At 39.5% G+C, this 14,174-nt stretch overlaps 1 protein-coding gene across 1 annotated transcript in view; it reads left to right on the top strand.

The window, feature by feature from the left end:
* ZCCHC24 (zinc finger CCHC-type containing 24) overlaps positions 1–14,174 on the top strand; it is a 108,317-nt gene that overhangs the window by 79,831 nt on the left and 14,312 nt on the right. The window contains exon 3 of the mRNA XM_085064036.1: positions 13,170–13,334. Within this exon, the coding sequence (XP_084920162.1) occupies positions 13,170–13,334 (165 nt within the window). The remainder of the gene's footprint in view (positions 1–13,169; positions 13,335–14,174) is intronic.

Here is a 14,174-nt window from a genome sequence, read left to right as displayed (position 1 = left end):
TTGAAATTTATTTTCTTAAATCAGTAACACTGCTAAAATAATTCCATGTAACAGAGAAGAGTGCCTTAATATGAAAAAAAAAAATCAAGGACTCCTGATAAGGTTTTCTCAATGGTTTAAAATTTTTTCCCCTCCAAGATCAAGGCAAATTCACTTGTACTACATCCCTGCAAGCAAAGCAGGCATGAATCTATCCTTAGACTAGCATCTGGCAATGGAAAGAGTTATCAGGGTGAAACAGGAAAGGGGAAACAGTTGCAAATGGGATAAAGAACTGCACATCTCCCTTCCCCAAATCTTCATCCAACCTCTCCAATCATCTTCTACAGCAAACATCATGACAAGCACTTTACACCAGATGCTTGTTGCACAATACCTTTTCTAAAATGAATAGTTTCTTAGCCTTGAGCAAACAACAGTGAGACAGCATCAGGTAAAGATATTTTGTGTGTTCACTGTCTGTGTCAGGAAGACTGCCTTAGACTTTAGAAACACTGAAGAGGGCCTTGGTCACAAACATGTTCCCTTGATAAGCACTGAACATAGCACAAAGCCTTGCCATGCCTTCTGTGCCCTCCAGCCCTTTGGTGGTCCTCTGCTCACATGAGATTTCAATTAGAACATGTACTCTTCCTCTCTATTGTTTAATAATGAGCTTTTCACTTCACTGGCCTGTGGATATTGAAATTATCTGCTAGAAAAGTAGAAAAGTGGAATCAGATATTTTGAACAGGATGATGAATTTCTAAAATAGAACTAGAACCTTAGGAAAAAACAGCTCCTAGACATGTACACTAGCTGAACAGCCATCATTCCCATGTGCTTTCTGGTGCAGTGTGTTATTTGCTAGTAAAAGAGATACCTAACTTGGTACTGGGGTACGGTGTTGGCTAGTTTATTCTTGAAAATAAATTCTTCCTCTGGGAAGAAAGATTTACTCTGTAAGGTGTGTTCATGTGCCAATTCCTGTCAAAGAATACAGAACTACCAGTTGGCCTCAGGCCACTCCCCTATTTTGGTTCAGCTGCTAGCAACAGGTCTGGGGTACTGCCAACATCGTATGCTCCAAGCTGCCCAGTGTGAAATTATGGTGAAATGTGTCCTATGGTAGCAGCTACTTCTGTGTACACAGGCAAGAAAGTGTTGACTTTCAGGAAGTGAGATTTTAGGTATCCATGATAAGAAAATGCTGTGTGCGTCTTTGACAATAAATTCTTAAATATAGGAAATACCACTGGGGCCACGGGACAAACATATTGTGAAGGTTGCAAATGGTTGATTAATTTTGCTTTTTAAAGAAGGAATGGGCAAAGAGGTAATAAAAAAAATTAGAAAAGAAATGTCATCTACTTGCATGCAAGGAAAAGGCAATTACAGCTCACTTGTTTAGACAGCTCCCATTTTGTTCAGTTTTCTGACTATATTCTGGTCAAAACAGTTTCTGCTCAAAATTTTTAACAGCAATGATTACCTATACAGAATTGACCTAAAACATAGGTGTTCAAAAGACTTAATTTCTGACTGTACAGCCAGGCAGCCTGAGGAGTCAGATACGAGTTTCCTATTTCAACACAGAGAAGATTTTATTTCTCTCAAAAAGTCACACAACATCCATGGCCTGATATAACCTATGACCTTTTTGTTACCCAGGCAGTTTCAGATAAATGTCCTCCTGGCTTATTTTATGACAATAGAAAAACAAAATAATTATTTATGAAAAGACAAAGAGTCAGTTAACTAGCAGAAGGCAGAATCTGAATAGTTGAAACAGCTAAAAATTTTATTCCTTTTTGTTGTGTAACAGTCACCTTCTAAATGTCACTTTTCTCCATTCATTCTAGCAAAAACTCTGATGTGAGAGTGCTCTTCACCTGACACTGCCTATATTGTTCCCTTACTCTTCACATACCTGTTAGTATTCTCACTCTGTACTTACTGATTGCAGTCCATCCTTCCTCACTTTCAGGGTACTATATATTTCTGTATGTGACTAAGAAAGACATTACAGAGGGAACTAGTTTGCTTTAGCTTGCTTTCATGAGAATTTCAGTAAAATGCTCACAGTTCTTGTAACACTACAAACATGAACTTTGAATCTTACAGAATGGTTAATGAAGTCTGGCAGATGCTGATGCTGTTCTTGGGGAATGACAAAGTGATTCTTAAGATGGTTCAAGTTAGCTTTGCATAGAGTAGGAAAAAAAAACAGTCAAGGAACCCAGTGGAAAATACAAATACAACTGCAGGAACAGGATGGACTGAGAAGGGAAGGATGGAAGAGATTAGAGGTGCAGATTCCTACTGTATTATCACAAACTGCACAGCAAAGGATGGCTGCCTTTGGGTCATCTGAAAAGTATGGGTGAATATACCAATAGGCTTTCTGCAAACTCATGGCTATATGTAAAACACTGAGACCTTTCTGATGCATTTCAATTAAGATGTTAAAAGCTTGCTCTTTCATCATGGGGAGAACAAGCCTAACATAGAAGAAAACTACCTGGGAGTTCCTCCCCACACCTCTACAGACACAGGTGGCCAGAGCAAGCAAGAAGCACTCAAGCAGTGTCACACACATGAACTAAGTCAGGTAGCTGGAATTTGATGGCTCTTGTGGTAGATGAACAAACACATGGCTGCTCTGGGCAGAAAGGGTGGGTTTCTAAAACTTTCTTCTATGCAATATGCTCATGTATGGCCTGGCACAATATTTCTAGAGGAAAGAATACTGGGACAAGAAAAAAGTCCCCTTCACATTTATGCAGTTTACATATCAGCATCTGAAGTCATGTTTCATTTTTGGGCTATGCGTAGCATGTCTTTTTCCAGGCTCAAAAGGAATGCTGTAATTAAAGGAGGTTGACTCAATTGGTGTTTTGTTTGTCATCTTGTAGTCAGCGTGGTGGGGGGGGAAGGTGGAGGGGAGGAGGCTGAGGTGGAGAAAAGGAGGGTGGTTGCTCATCTGGTCTTTATTTCCTTTCCCTGTTTCTTAATAGTTCAAGCAAAGGGCTCATTCCAGCCAGAAGCAATGACACTCTTGCTGTGGTATTTCATCTTGCAGGAGGACAGGCCACAGGCTGCCCTGGGTGCTGGTGTCCTGAGAGCCTGCACCCGCTCTGGGCTGGGAAGGTTCCAGGGGGCAGGTAGTCCTTACGCTGGTACAGGGGGAAGATTTCTAGGAGGGCCCAATCTTCATCATTTGCATAAAGAATTTCTTAGCTGGAAATCCTTTTAACAACTCTGTATTGTACTTGCCTTACCTTCTGTTGATTTTGTTTACTTTTTTTTAATAATGTATTCATGAAGATGCCACAAGCAGTTAATTGAACATAACAATTCTGACTACTTTAACCGATCAGGTTGTAGGGAAAACAAACTCTATGAACAGAAACATCCATAAGCAGAGACTTTATAAAAAGTGGCTTAAAGGGGTGAGGCCAGGGTCACCAGTGACAGGCTCATAGCACTCCTTGTTCAAAACCCTGCCTGAGAATTGTATCACAAGATTCATGCATACTGCTCACTTTTGCAGTAACAAACATTGATTAAATTCCCAGAATGTGAGCTACACTAGCACTGCCTATACTCTAGATAAAAAATTCAAACATGGAGAGATCAAGTAACTTGTCCACAAACCAACAGAAAGAGCCTGTAGTCAAGCCAGGAATGAAACCCTGGGCTTGCTGAGGCCCAGTCCTGTGCCTTAACCACAAGATCACATTACTCTCATGATCCTGCACTCTCCTGCTGGAATCTTCTTGCTGTAGTTATACCTATTCTCAAACAGCGTGTGGAATATGCCATGAACCAGGTCTTGAATCCTTAAGGATTTAGTGGGTAGTTAAAAGAAATCCTGTTCCTTTCAGAACAGAAGGAAGGAAGAAGGCTGAGTTCTCCTAGAAACATCCTTTCCCCTGAAATTTGCCCTTATCATCTTAACAATATTTCCTTTACTTTCCAAGAGTTGTTTTGAAGAGATAAAACCTTTACATAAGCAAAAGCATTTCTAATTCAGGCCAAAAGAAATCCAGCATTATAATAATTTATACACAAGTGAATGGAACAAAAAAAAAGTGTGCCAGTGCAGAGGGTGCAACAAGCAACATAAAAAAATCAGAGCAAAACAAGCCATTTCCTGAGTGGTAACATTGCTGAAGTTGCATTTAATATTGCACTGAATTAAAATATTCTCTGCTTTTTCACTTCCTTCTCCTTCCCACCTCCCAATGCAATGCTTTCCCCTGCACACTCCTCACCCAGCCTGTAGAGTACAAAGCACTCATCTTTTGGTCACTGCCAGAGCTGAGGACAATGGCTATTCAGGAAACTGCATACAAACTGGATATAGTTCTTAAATTTTTTTTATCAATTAAGGATATTAAAGTATCTGTTGTATGAGGTTAAACTTATGGGCTACAAATTGTTAGTATGGGAAAAATAATGTTTTGGGATAACAGTTTCATTTAAAAACTAAGCAAACAATGTTATTTTTAAATATATGAACATCAAAGACTCTAAATGTAATTAAATTCTTATTTATTGTAATGTCCTTGTTAATGTCATCCAAGTCTTACAAACTACCATACCTCAAATGAAGAAGTACCTTAGCACAAAGCAGTCTTCTCCCCTGATATCCTTAGACATCAACACCCTATGTTTCTAAAGAGAACAAGCCAAAGTAGCAGATTCCCAAGCTGACATTTCTTCTTAAGATCAGTGACATATTAAAGTCACTCCCCGAGGAATTCCAGCAAGTGTAACCCAGCAGATATTTTGCTTGGAGGAAAGCCGCAACAGGTCTAGATTTACAAAAAGATAAAGGCACCAAAAGCTATGGCTTGTCATAAAGCAGGATTTTACAGTGCCACTCGAGAAGCAGAGAAACATATTTCCCCATAGCACCTGCAGACCTCTTTACTACAGGCCTTTTCTCTACACCCCTCTCTAAACTGACCCCAAAGTTATATCAAGCTGCACCCAGTATAAAACTAAGCTACAGTAGTTCATGAAGAGCAATTACTAAATGTTTTGCAAATTGCCGTGTCTGCAATTAAAGTTCCAATGTAGCTTTCAAATAGTTCAAATAGTAAGAACAACACAATCATTCTGCATATAGTTGGAAGAGAGAAAAGACCCAGATTCTCAGCTGTAACATACCAAAAAGCAGCATAAGCTCTATGGTCACCCCATAAATTGGAAAATTTTCTGATCCAAATACTCTTGAAAATTTGCTTTGACCAAATAGTGGCGTACCCACTCTAGCCTGGGCAGAGTCTTCTTGTGCAGTTTCTTGACCTGGTCACTTAATAAGGAAAGAAATACCACCACAGAACCAACTGGTTATCTGTAGCTTTATCTCAGCATCGTAATTTAATCCAGATCTTTTCTTCAGGTAGAAACTTTGCATAAACACATCTCAGAACAGCAATGAAGCAGAAAGCAGCATCCCAGGTGTTGAATTTGGCTCCAAAAGCACCTGTTACTCACTTAGATTTGGAATAGAATTACCTTCAGTGACATCTGTCTGCCTTCCCATCTGTTCCGAAGTGTCTCATGACCTATGGGGAGGCAATGAGTCTATCAGAATTACTCCACTGCTTTGCAAAGAACAGGTCATAATCCTTAGACCTGTCAGGTTCTCACTAGATCACTGCCCCAGCTGTGCCATATTAGCCTTAGGAGAGTTGTGAAATCTGCATGAAGGCATCTGAGGTGAAACAATTAAACAAGTCCAAAAATATGAGTCTTGACCTCAGCTTGAAAGAGGTAATGCTTGATTATAATAAGGGTTTGACCCTCCCTTCTCCAAAACCCTGATTCCAGCTACTAAACAAATATGAACATATTAAATACAGTGTGCTACCAGAGGGGGAGGGGGAGAAGGAAGAGTATTGCCATTGTATGTTCTCAAGCAATGGATGAAGAAGGACAAAAGAGTCCAAACATCAGGAAACTATTTAAATGAATACATTCCTAGTTTCTTCATAATTAATTCAGCATGTCCAATTTTGTATCTGAGAAGGGAAAGGAAAGATTTTGACCACTTCCTTTTATCTCAAGCTGTTTGGAAGAATATGATCTTGTAATGCTGAAAAGAAGTGCCTCACTGCATGCCAGCAGGCGAGTGTAATTTTAACTCTTCCACATGCCTAATTTGATATGCAAATCCCTATTTTCTGTATGACATACAATTCTTAAATTATACAGCAAAGACCCAGGTTTGCTTAGGCACACTCCATCCCCACTTTCTAGCTCCATCCCCTTTTTTACTTTGTCCTGCATTAAACAATACCTTGAAAACAGTTTTCACTATGCAGTTTCCTTAGCGAGTTTTATTCAGTACGCTAGCATTGTTGCACAAGTTAACATTTAGTTCAGATTTTAAGGGCTACCTTCACATGCATAAGGACCTGTTCTTGAAACTTTAGGTTCTGGGTTAGACTGAGTTATGCAATACTTTCAAAAGAAGATTCATTAGGCAGCTATTTATATGCTCAAGTAATTTCATTGTTTTCAAGGTCCTACGGGAACAAGCAAGTTAAAGCTATGATTGGCTGCAAGATAGACAGCCCATTTGGGAGCTCTTTCATGGGCATTCAATAAGCAAAGGGTAGCATGTGCAGGTAAAATGAATCCTTGAAGTACAGTTAACCAAGATAATTATTTGCAGCTTTCCTTAAGAAAGAAGATTTGGGTAGGGTTGGCAGAGTTCCGTGACTCTGAAAATCTACCAAACCCATTAAACACTTGATCACTGCCTGTTGCCCTGTATATAACATATGCTAAATATGTAAGCATACCTGGAAAATTCCTGTGAGCATTCACGAAAAGCAGACGTATATCTGAGATTAGTTAGAATTGTGAATGCAAGGGGAATTTAACCTTCTATTAAGGCTCCACTAACAAGCTTCATCTAGGGAGAACACATTTCTGTGAAATTCAGTATGCACTCAAATGTTCTTCTGTGAAAAGGATTGACTGAAAATTGAGTGATGTTTGGTTTTTTCATAACAGTGCTTAGATAGCTGAGATGAAGTTCAAGGTTGCACTATGGTATACAAGCTACATTACCACAGGTAGCCGCAAGTGATTTTTACAATGCCACAAGGACTGCAGAAGTGGCAGGAAACAGCAAAAGGACCTTTCCCCACTACAAATGAAGAGCTGAGGTACAATCTGACCAGCAACAGAGAGAAAATTTCTTAGGGCTATATACTCAGTCCAGGTGCTGGAAGTCCAACACCTGTCCAACGCCATGTTACCATTCTACCAAATACTTTTGTCTTCTACTGCTTGCTTGCATCAATATGTCCATCAATAGGTCAGTATGTTTTTATCTGGACAGAGGCCTGTGAAAGCAGCATGCTATTCACAGATTTGTTTACTCAGACTAGATGGCACTAAGCTTTGACATGTTTCCTATCTCTGTACTAGCTGTGGAATGATGACTAGGACTGGCAAAGAAAACCCATACTATCAACTTCTCAGACCATTCAGTGTTGAGTAATTGACACATCAGGTAATTGCAGAATTGCCAATTAGCAACTATTCTGCTTCCAACTAACTTAGCATAGTAATGATATCATATCTTTGACCCAAGGGTGGTTCTAATGATCAGCTCAAATAGGCATTTTGTAGCAGAAGGAAAGCCTTTGCTCCTAACAGCATGGCTAGGACTCTGAAAAATCTGCAAAACCAGATTTTTATTTAACTGTTGGAATGTTTGCCAAGCCAGCTTCTTGGACTTCCAGACTTTGATCCACATGTCCATGACAACTATGCCTATTGATTTAATCATCATCAGAAACCATATTGTGTGTTATTAGTAACAAATACTGCTAAATCTTAACTCTTGTGTTTTTTTGGGGGATACTAGATCAAAATCACAGTTAACATACACAACACAGTTGACAACACTGATTTTTCAAAGCAACCAAGAGATATGTACTCAAAATGACAAACATAAAACTGGGCTTCTGCCATATCAAAATTTACCTGTAAAATTTCATTGACACAGTTTAATCAATACGCTTTTAAATGTTTCCCAAAGATTAGGACTTGGGGACTGAAAATGTTTGTAACAGCAGAAATAGGGTATTTCTTCAAGCAAAATAAAAAAACTATGCTGTTTTGTATTGCACACTGCACAAACTTGCATGTTTTCTTAATGCTCTGCTCATGGAGAATTGAATTCCATTCTGAACATCACCCTGAAGATACTGACAGCAGGGCCAAGAAAGTAGAGCGCTATATTTACACTCAGTAGTGGTACATGTATAAAGGCAAAATAAATGGGAAAGGAGCAAACTTCTCTATGTACTTGCCTGTGAAATTATTGTCCACATAAGGTGACAGAATATACTAATCGCAAGAGCACACTATATGACACCCCTAGGGTCAGGACTAGAATATCCCAACACTCAGTACACTAAATCAGTCCTTATGTTTTCTTTTTCATTTTCCAATTGAATCTTTTGAGTATGTGTTATCATAATGTCTTTATTAAAACTATGCATGTACAGTAGTACAAAGTAAGAGTGCTAGGGCTTTTTTAATGCTATCATACAGCTCTGACCCTCCCATTCCCACAAACCACTTGAGACCCAGTCAGCACATCGAGCTGTTTGCTGTTATTACTTTTCTCTTCATTTGATGAAGCATGTGTACAAGCAGACCCTCACAGAGTTCTTCTATGAAGGGGATCCACCTACCAATGTTACGGTGATTTCATCTTTTCCTGTACTGTACAGAGAGGCCTTTCAGCTGGGTAAAATAAACTTGAGAGGGGATGAGGAGAAGAAAAGCATTAAATACATTGTGCCTCTGCATTTTGCTTTGAGGAAACTCAGTCTCATGTTGTTTATAATGAATCTAGTTTTAAGCAGGGCATGTTAGGGGAGGGGAGCATGTTTTATTTTTGCTGACTCTGCAAACTGATACTTTGAGGGAATTGTTTAGGGAAAGCAGAGACTCCTTTATTATGTACATCACTGCCAAGTGATTTGGCAGATCCCTCCATGAGATGCACTCTCTGATAGGTTGAGAGAGAGCTGGACTGGCCAGTTACCAGCAGAAAAGCTCAAACACTTTTAAAATCTTATGATGGCAAATTTGTGGTTTTGGCTCAAGAAAGAAAGAGGATGAAAAATAGAGACAGCTGGGTGTCAGTGAAGGATGGAATATTGAGGTAATTTTTCTTACTGTGCCACACAAAATTCGTTGGCTTTGTAGATTGGCTGGATCCAGCTAAGGCAAACACGCACACTGACTAGGTACACCTGCAAAGGTCATGTCAGTTGTTTCAGTGCTTGTCCAGAGTCAGAACATCGCAAATGATCCATTCCCTAATACCTAGATTGTGACATTGAGACACACTTCAAGTAATGTCTAGTTTCTGGTCCTTGTAGAAAAATCTGGTTTTGATCCTCCCCAAAGCCCTACCTGTCCAGGATGCAACAAATCCTTGAAACATCTGAATGAAGACACACCAAGCTTTTGCAGCCAAGGATAGAAACAAGGCCAAAGACTACCTCGACTTACAGGCAATGGGACGGTGTATGTTAATATGGTAACAACAAAATATTGTGCCATTATGAATAAGAGCCTAACTTTTCCAGATTAACTCTGGATATAAATAAATCCCTATCTGCAGAAAGAGTAAGAAGAGAACACTCATTGCAGGAATTGCTGGACCCAAACACCAACCAAAGCCTATTATTAAGCACCATTCAAATGTAGTTGGGGTGGGGAGAGAATTAGGAGTCTAATGGTTTAAAGGTAAATCCCACATTCTGTAAAGCAGTGGTTTTTAGGTTAATATTGAATGACAAAATGTGTCTTCTTGCTCTTTTTTGGCACTCAGTTAAGGAAAAACCTCTGGTGAAAACAGTTCTTGCCCTCCAGCTGAATGCGCACTGAGATACCTCTGTTGCAGAGTGACCGGGTGCTTGAGCACCCTGTGGGCAGGGCTGGCTGCTTCTGTGCCAAGGAGCAGGCTGTTTCTTGGAAATGTTTATGCAATTCAGCTGTGTTCCTGCTGGAGCCAGACACTTTAAATTAAAAAAAAAACCAACAAAACCCAACAACAACAAAAAATCCTCCCCCAACAACAAAACACCCAGTCTCAGATCTCTCAGGCAATTAGTGTATCTCGCTCAGGTTTCGCCTTCTACCAAATGCTGTCAAATATTTGTTTTGTTTGGTTCTGCAGGGTGGAGGGAGTTGGAGGGTTGCCTTCACTGCTGTCAGTGGTTCCCAATGATGTTTCTCACTACAGAAAATGAGCTTGCTTGTTTCCGAATCCAAATTCCCTGTGGGGCACAGTTTGGGAAACTGAAGATATGGGAAGGAAAATAATATCTGTTAGGACAACACATAAACATCCATAAAGCAGAATAGCAAAACACCTACATAGAATGTTGTAACTTTGCCAGCAAACTAATTAGAGTCACTGACTGAGGAGGGAGCTGTGACAGTTGAAAAGTTAAATAAAAATAAATCAAAAGTGTAGTCTAGCAATTATAACAGGAAATTACCAACAGAGTCAGAGCTCCTACATTCTTTTCCTGGTTCTGCTTCCGATTTACTGAAAAAGTTGGAGAAACCAGATTTTAAAAGTAGCTTCTAAATTGGAAAGCTTCCATTTGTGATGCCTAGCTGTACACACAGAGAACTCCACAGACCAGCATCTTCAGTGCCTCCCTGTGCATTTGTGAGGGCAGAGCATTTCAGGGCATTGGTGTCTGTAAAGTCACCTATGTGACCTGGACAAACCCATAGTCACTGGCTGCCCACAGTGGCCCTCTCTGAAAGCTTCCTGTCTGGGAATTGTGGTTGGCGCAACATATTGCTGTGGGAGTCTGATGTTTAAATGCTCTTTATGGCTGGCATAACATATTGCTGTGGGAGTGTTATGTTTAAATACTCTTTGTAAACATTTAGAAGACTTCCAAGACACACTCTGTCTCCAAAGTCAGTGCTGTTACTTTTGGAAATAATGAATCCTGTGGCCTGACTGTTTTCTGAAAGGACCACTGCTTAGGAGGGGTGTTGAGCTGCATTTTCAAGTCTGGCTGCAAAAGAAGTTTAAGTAGAGGGTGACTCAATCAGAGAATCAAAAATAACTTGTCCTCCATGCAATAACAGCCCTCCAACAGAAACTGCAAATAAAACAATCTGTGATGCCTCAGGAGGAGAGAGGGAATGTCTCTCAATCACAGGAGCTCTCTGGACACAGGGTTTCTACTCAATTCCATGAGAATTTCTAAACAAAGAGAGCATGTGGCTCCTTCTTACACTGAGTTGTGCTACGAACTCCTCAGAGGCAGAACCAAATTAAGTATCTAGAATAAGGATGTCTCTATAAATTGACATTTTCCTGCACTATATTCAGTTGCAATCTCTCATCCTTATCAAGGGGCACCCTGGGTCAGAGAGCTACACTCTGGGTGCCTGCCAGTACTCATTTAGTTGTGGAAGCCTCAAAGTTTCTCACTATACCAATGCACTTTTTTTTTTCTTCTGTACAATAGTACTGTAAATATGTGTGTCCTGGTCAGTTTCATCTTTGCTATGAGCCAGAATATTTACAGTGGCTTGTCAGGAGCAAATTATTATAGATGTTTGCCTATTTGTAATGGGGGTTGCTAATGATTTGATCTTCTAAAGAATATTGTTATGCTGAGGAATAAACATAGAAAAAGCAGAGAACGTTGTTTACTGACACTACAGAAAGAAAAAAAAGACTGGAGTAGGTTTGGTGTCCCCTGCTCTTCCACCCACAGCATGCGGGGAAGAGCGCACTCAGTGTTCCTTTCCCTCTTGCTTCCACATGCGACCCAGGAGGTAACACAGTGTTCACCATCTCCATTGGCCACTGGAGCCTGAGTCTCAGAGCTCCTGCCAAGCTCAGGTCTTCTGCCAACCACCTGCTTTTGCAACCCCTGTTTTCACATAGAAAGCTATTTGGACCTATACACTGAGAAATCACATAAGCTCCCAAAGCAAAAACAAATCCCTTCCCAGCATGATGGCTCATTTCACTTTTGTAAACTTTATCTGGAAGCCTTAAAAAAGAAAAGCTGCTTAGGCCTGACATGTAAGTAAGTGACAAAGAACCCTTTGATAGGTGATCATACTATTCTGCCACTATGCAGGCAAAGTACTTCCCTCTAGGCAACAATAAACTAAACACAGTGAATAAATACATGGACAGTGTTTCAACACCTGCTAGGGACTCTGGGAAAATGGCTTTATCTTTACAGCTCTCCTACCACAGCTGGATGTAATACCCTCATCTTCACATACCTTACCATATTTTGTTAAGTACAACACACAGTTTTAGTGAGTGAACGTATGCACAAAAAATAAACCTGGTATTTGCGTACAGTCATTGTCAACTCTACTGGCTTCCTGAGATAAAAAGGCTTTCTTTAAGGGACATTTAACATTCAGACATCACAACACACCATTTCAGAATCCTTTCCTATTTCTTTCAAAAGGCAGAAATCAGTGAAACCATTCATCCAGAGCAAGAAACCAGAATTAGTTAATAAAATTAATATTTCTGCTACTCACAATGTCTTTCCTTCATACTCAATGCCAGTTTGTGCACTCCCATATGACAGTACATATCTAATATCACTGAATAATGAATACTAATGAAGTGCCAGTATTTAATTCTTTATAGGCTGCAAAAAGCAGAATTATTTAAAATCTTCTTAATTATAGGTTTTAGTGGAAAATAGACTAGATTTCTTAACTGGCATTTCTAGTTAAAAAGTATTCCTTTATTACTAATGAGCTACTCCTCCTAATGCTATATATGTATTACCAGCAATGTGTACTCAATACAGATGACTTTATCATAATGAAACAAACATTACAACTATTTATTCAAAAAGTGCACAGGCATATTTCTAAATACTGTGTTCAGTGTCACTAACAAACATTACAAGTTTTCTTGAGCTTTTGAATACTTCTTACAGAAACAACTCCCAGTACTGTTAAACTCTAGCTTCAACATATGAACTCTTCATCAAGGGGATATGACCTTCATGTCTGCCTCCAGTATCTTCTGCCCATTTCCTAATTTTAAAAAATCTTTACTTTTATACTATACACACACACACATTTTCAGTCATTCATTGCTACTTCCCTTTGTTTTGTAGGCTCGTCCAAAAGGAGAAGGCCTGACACCCTACCAGGGCAAGAAACGCTGCTTTGGTGAATATAAGTGCCCCAAATGCAAGAGAAAATGGATGAGTGGAAACTCCTGGGCTAACATGGGACAAGAATGTATCAAGTGCCACATTAATGTTTATCCTCACAAACAGGTAGGAGAAGTGCAGACCTGATGGCAACAGGCTTGGAACTAGGAATGCTCTTGACTTTATAAAGCATGGGTAAGACTTTAAGAGAATGTGACATGGGCTACAGCACACCAGAGAGAATGGTTTCCCAGCTCAGCTGTCTGAGTCCTGGAAATCTGGATAGATGTCATAAGAGTTGCAAAATTTAAATGTTCGTTCTTTCAATATAAATATCTCAAACCCAAAATCTTTACCTGTCTTTCTCATAGAAGCAGGCTGTGGGGCTTTTTCTTCTGAGATAGAGTAAAAAAAGTTCAGCAATAGCAATGGGCCTCCTAGTTCTTCTGAGTCTCTTCATATTTACACCGATTTATTGTTTCATTCTACTGGTGTGAACAGAGTTATTTCCCACGTGTACTGCTTTTTTCACTTGTTGGATTTGCTCAAGGGGCTATCTCTGCTTACAAAGAGTAGTGATAAAGCAGAACAATACTTAAGATAACTCCTGCCTACAAAATTCCTTGGTTAATGACAATAACTTAACATGAGAATATCGAAATTTCCAAGGCCTCTTATTCCTTACCTCTGTTTAGACAGCTTGTCTAAAAAATCCAAAATCCAGGCTGAGTCACTTATAACATGTGTGGAAGTACAGTCTTTAGGGTGAGAGAAATTACAAGACCATTGATTTATAACACAAGTTTATAAATATTCACCTTCTTCTTCAAAATTCTTTCCATCATTTATGGTGATATTCAAAGGGTCAAAAAATCATTAAGAAGTATTCCATCCACACTGTACAGGAGGCATTATAGACTTAGACAAGTACATTTTTGTAGTAAAGTTTTGCAAGTAGTCTACTGT

The sequence above is a fragment of the Lichenostomus cassidix genome, chromosome 6, assembly GCF_008360975.1.
Source record: "Lichenostomus cassidix isolate B80296 chromosome 6, HeHo_3.0, whole genome shotgun sequence".
Classification (NCBI taxonomy): Eukaryota; Metazoa; Chordata; class Aves; order Passeriformes; family Meliphagidae; genus Lichenostomus; species Lichenostomus cassidix.
The sequence above is the reverse complement of the archived record's forward strand: the minus strand, read 5'-3'. Positions and strand labels throughout refer to the sequence as shown.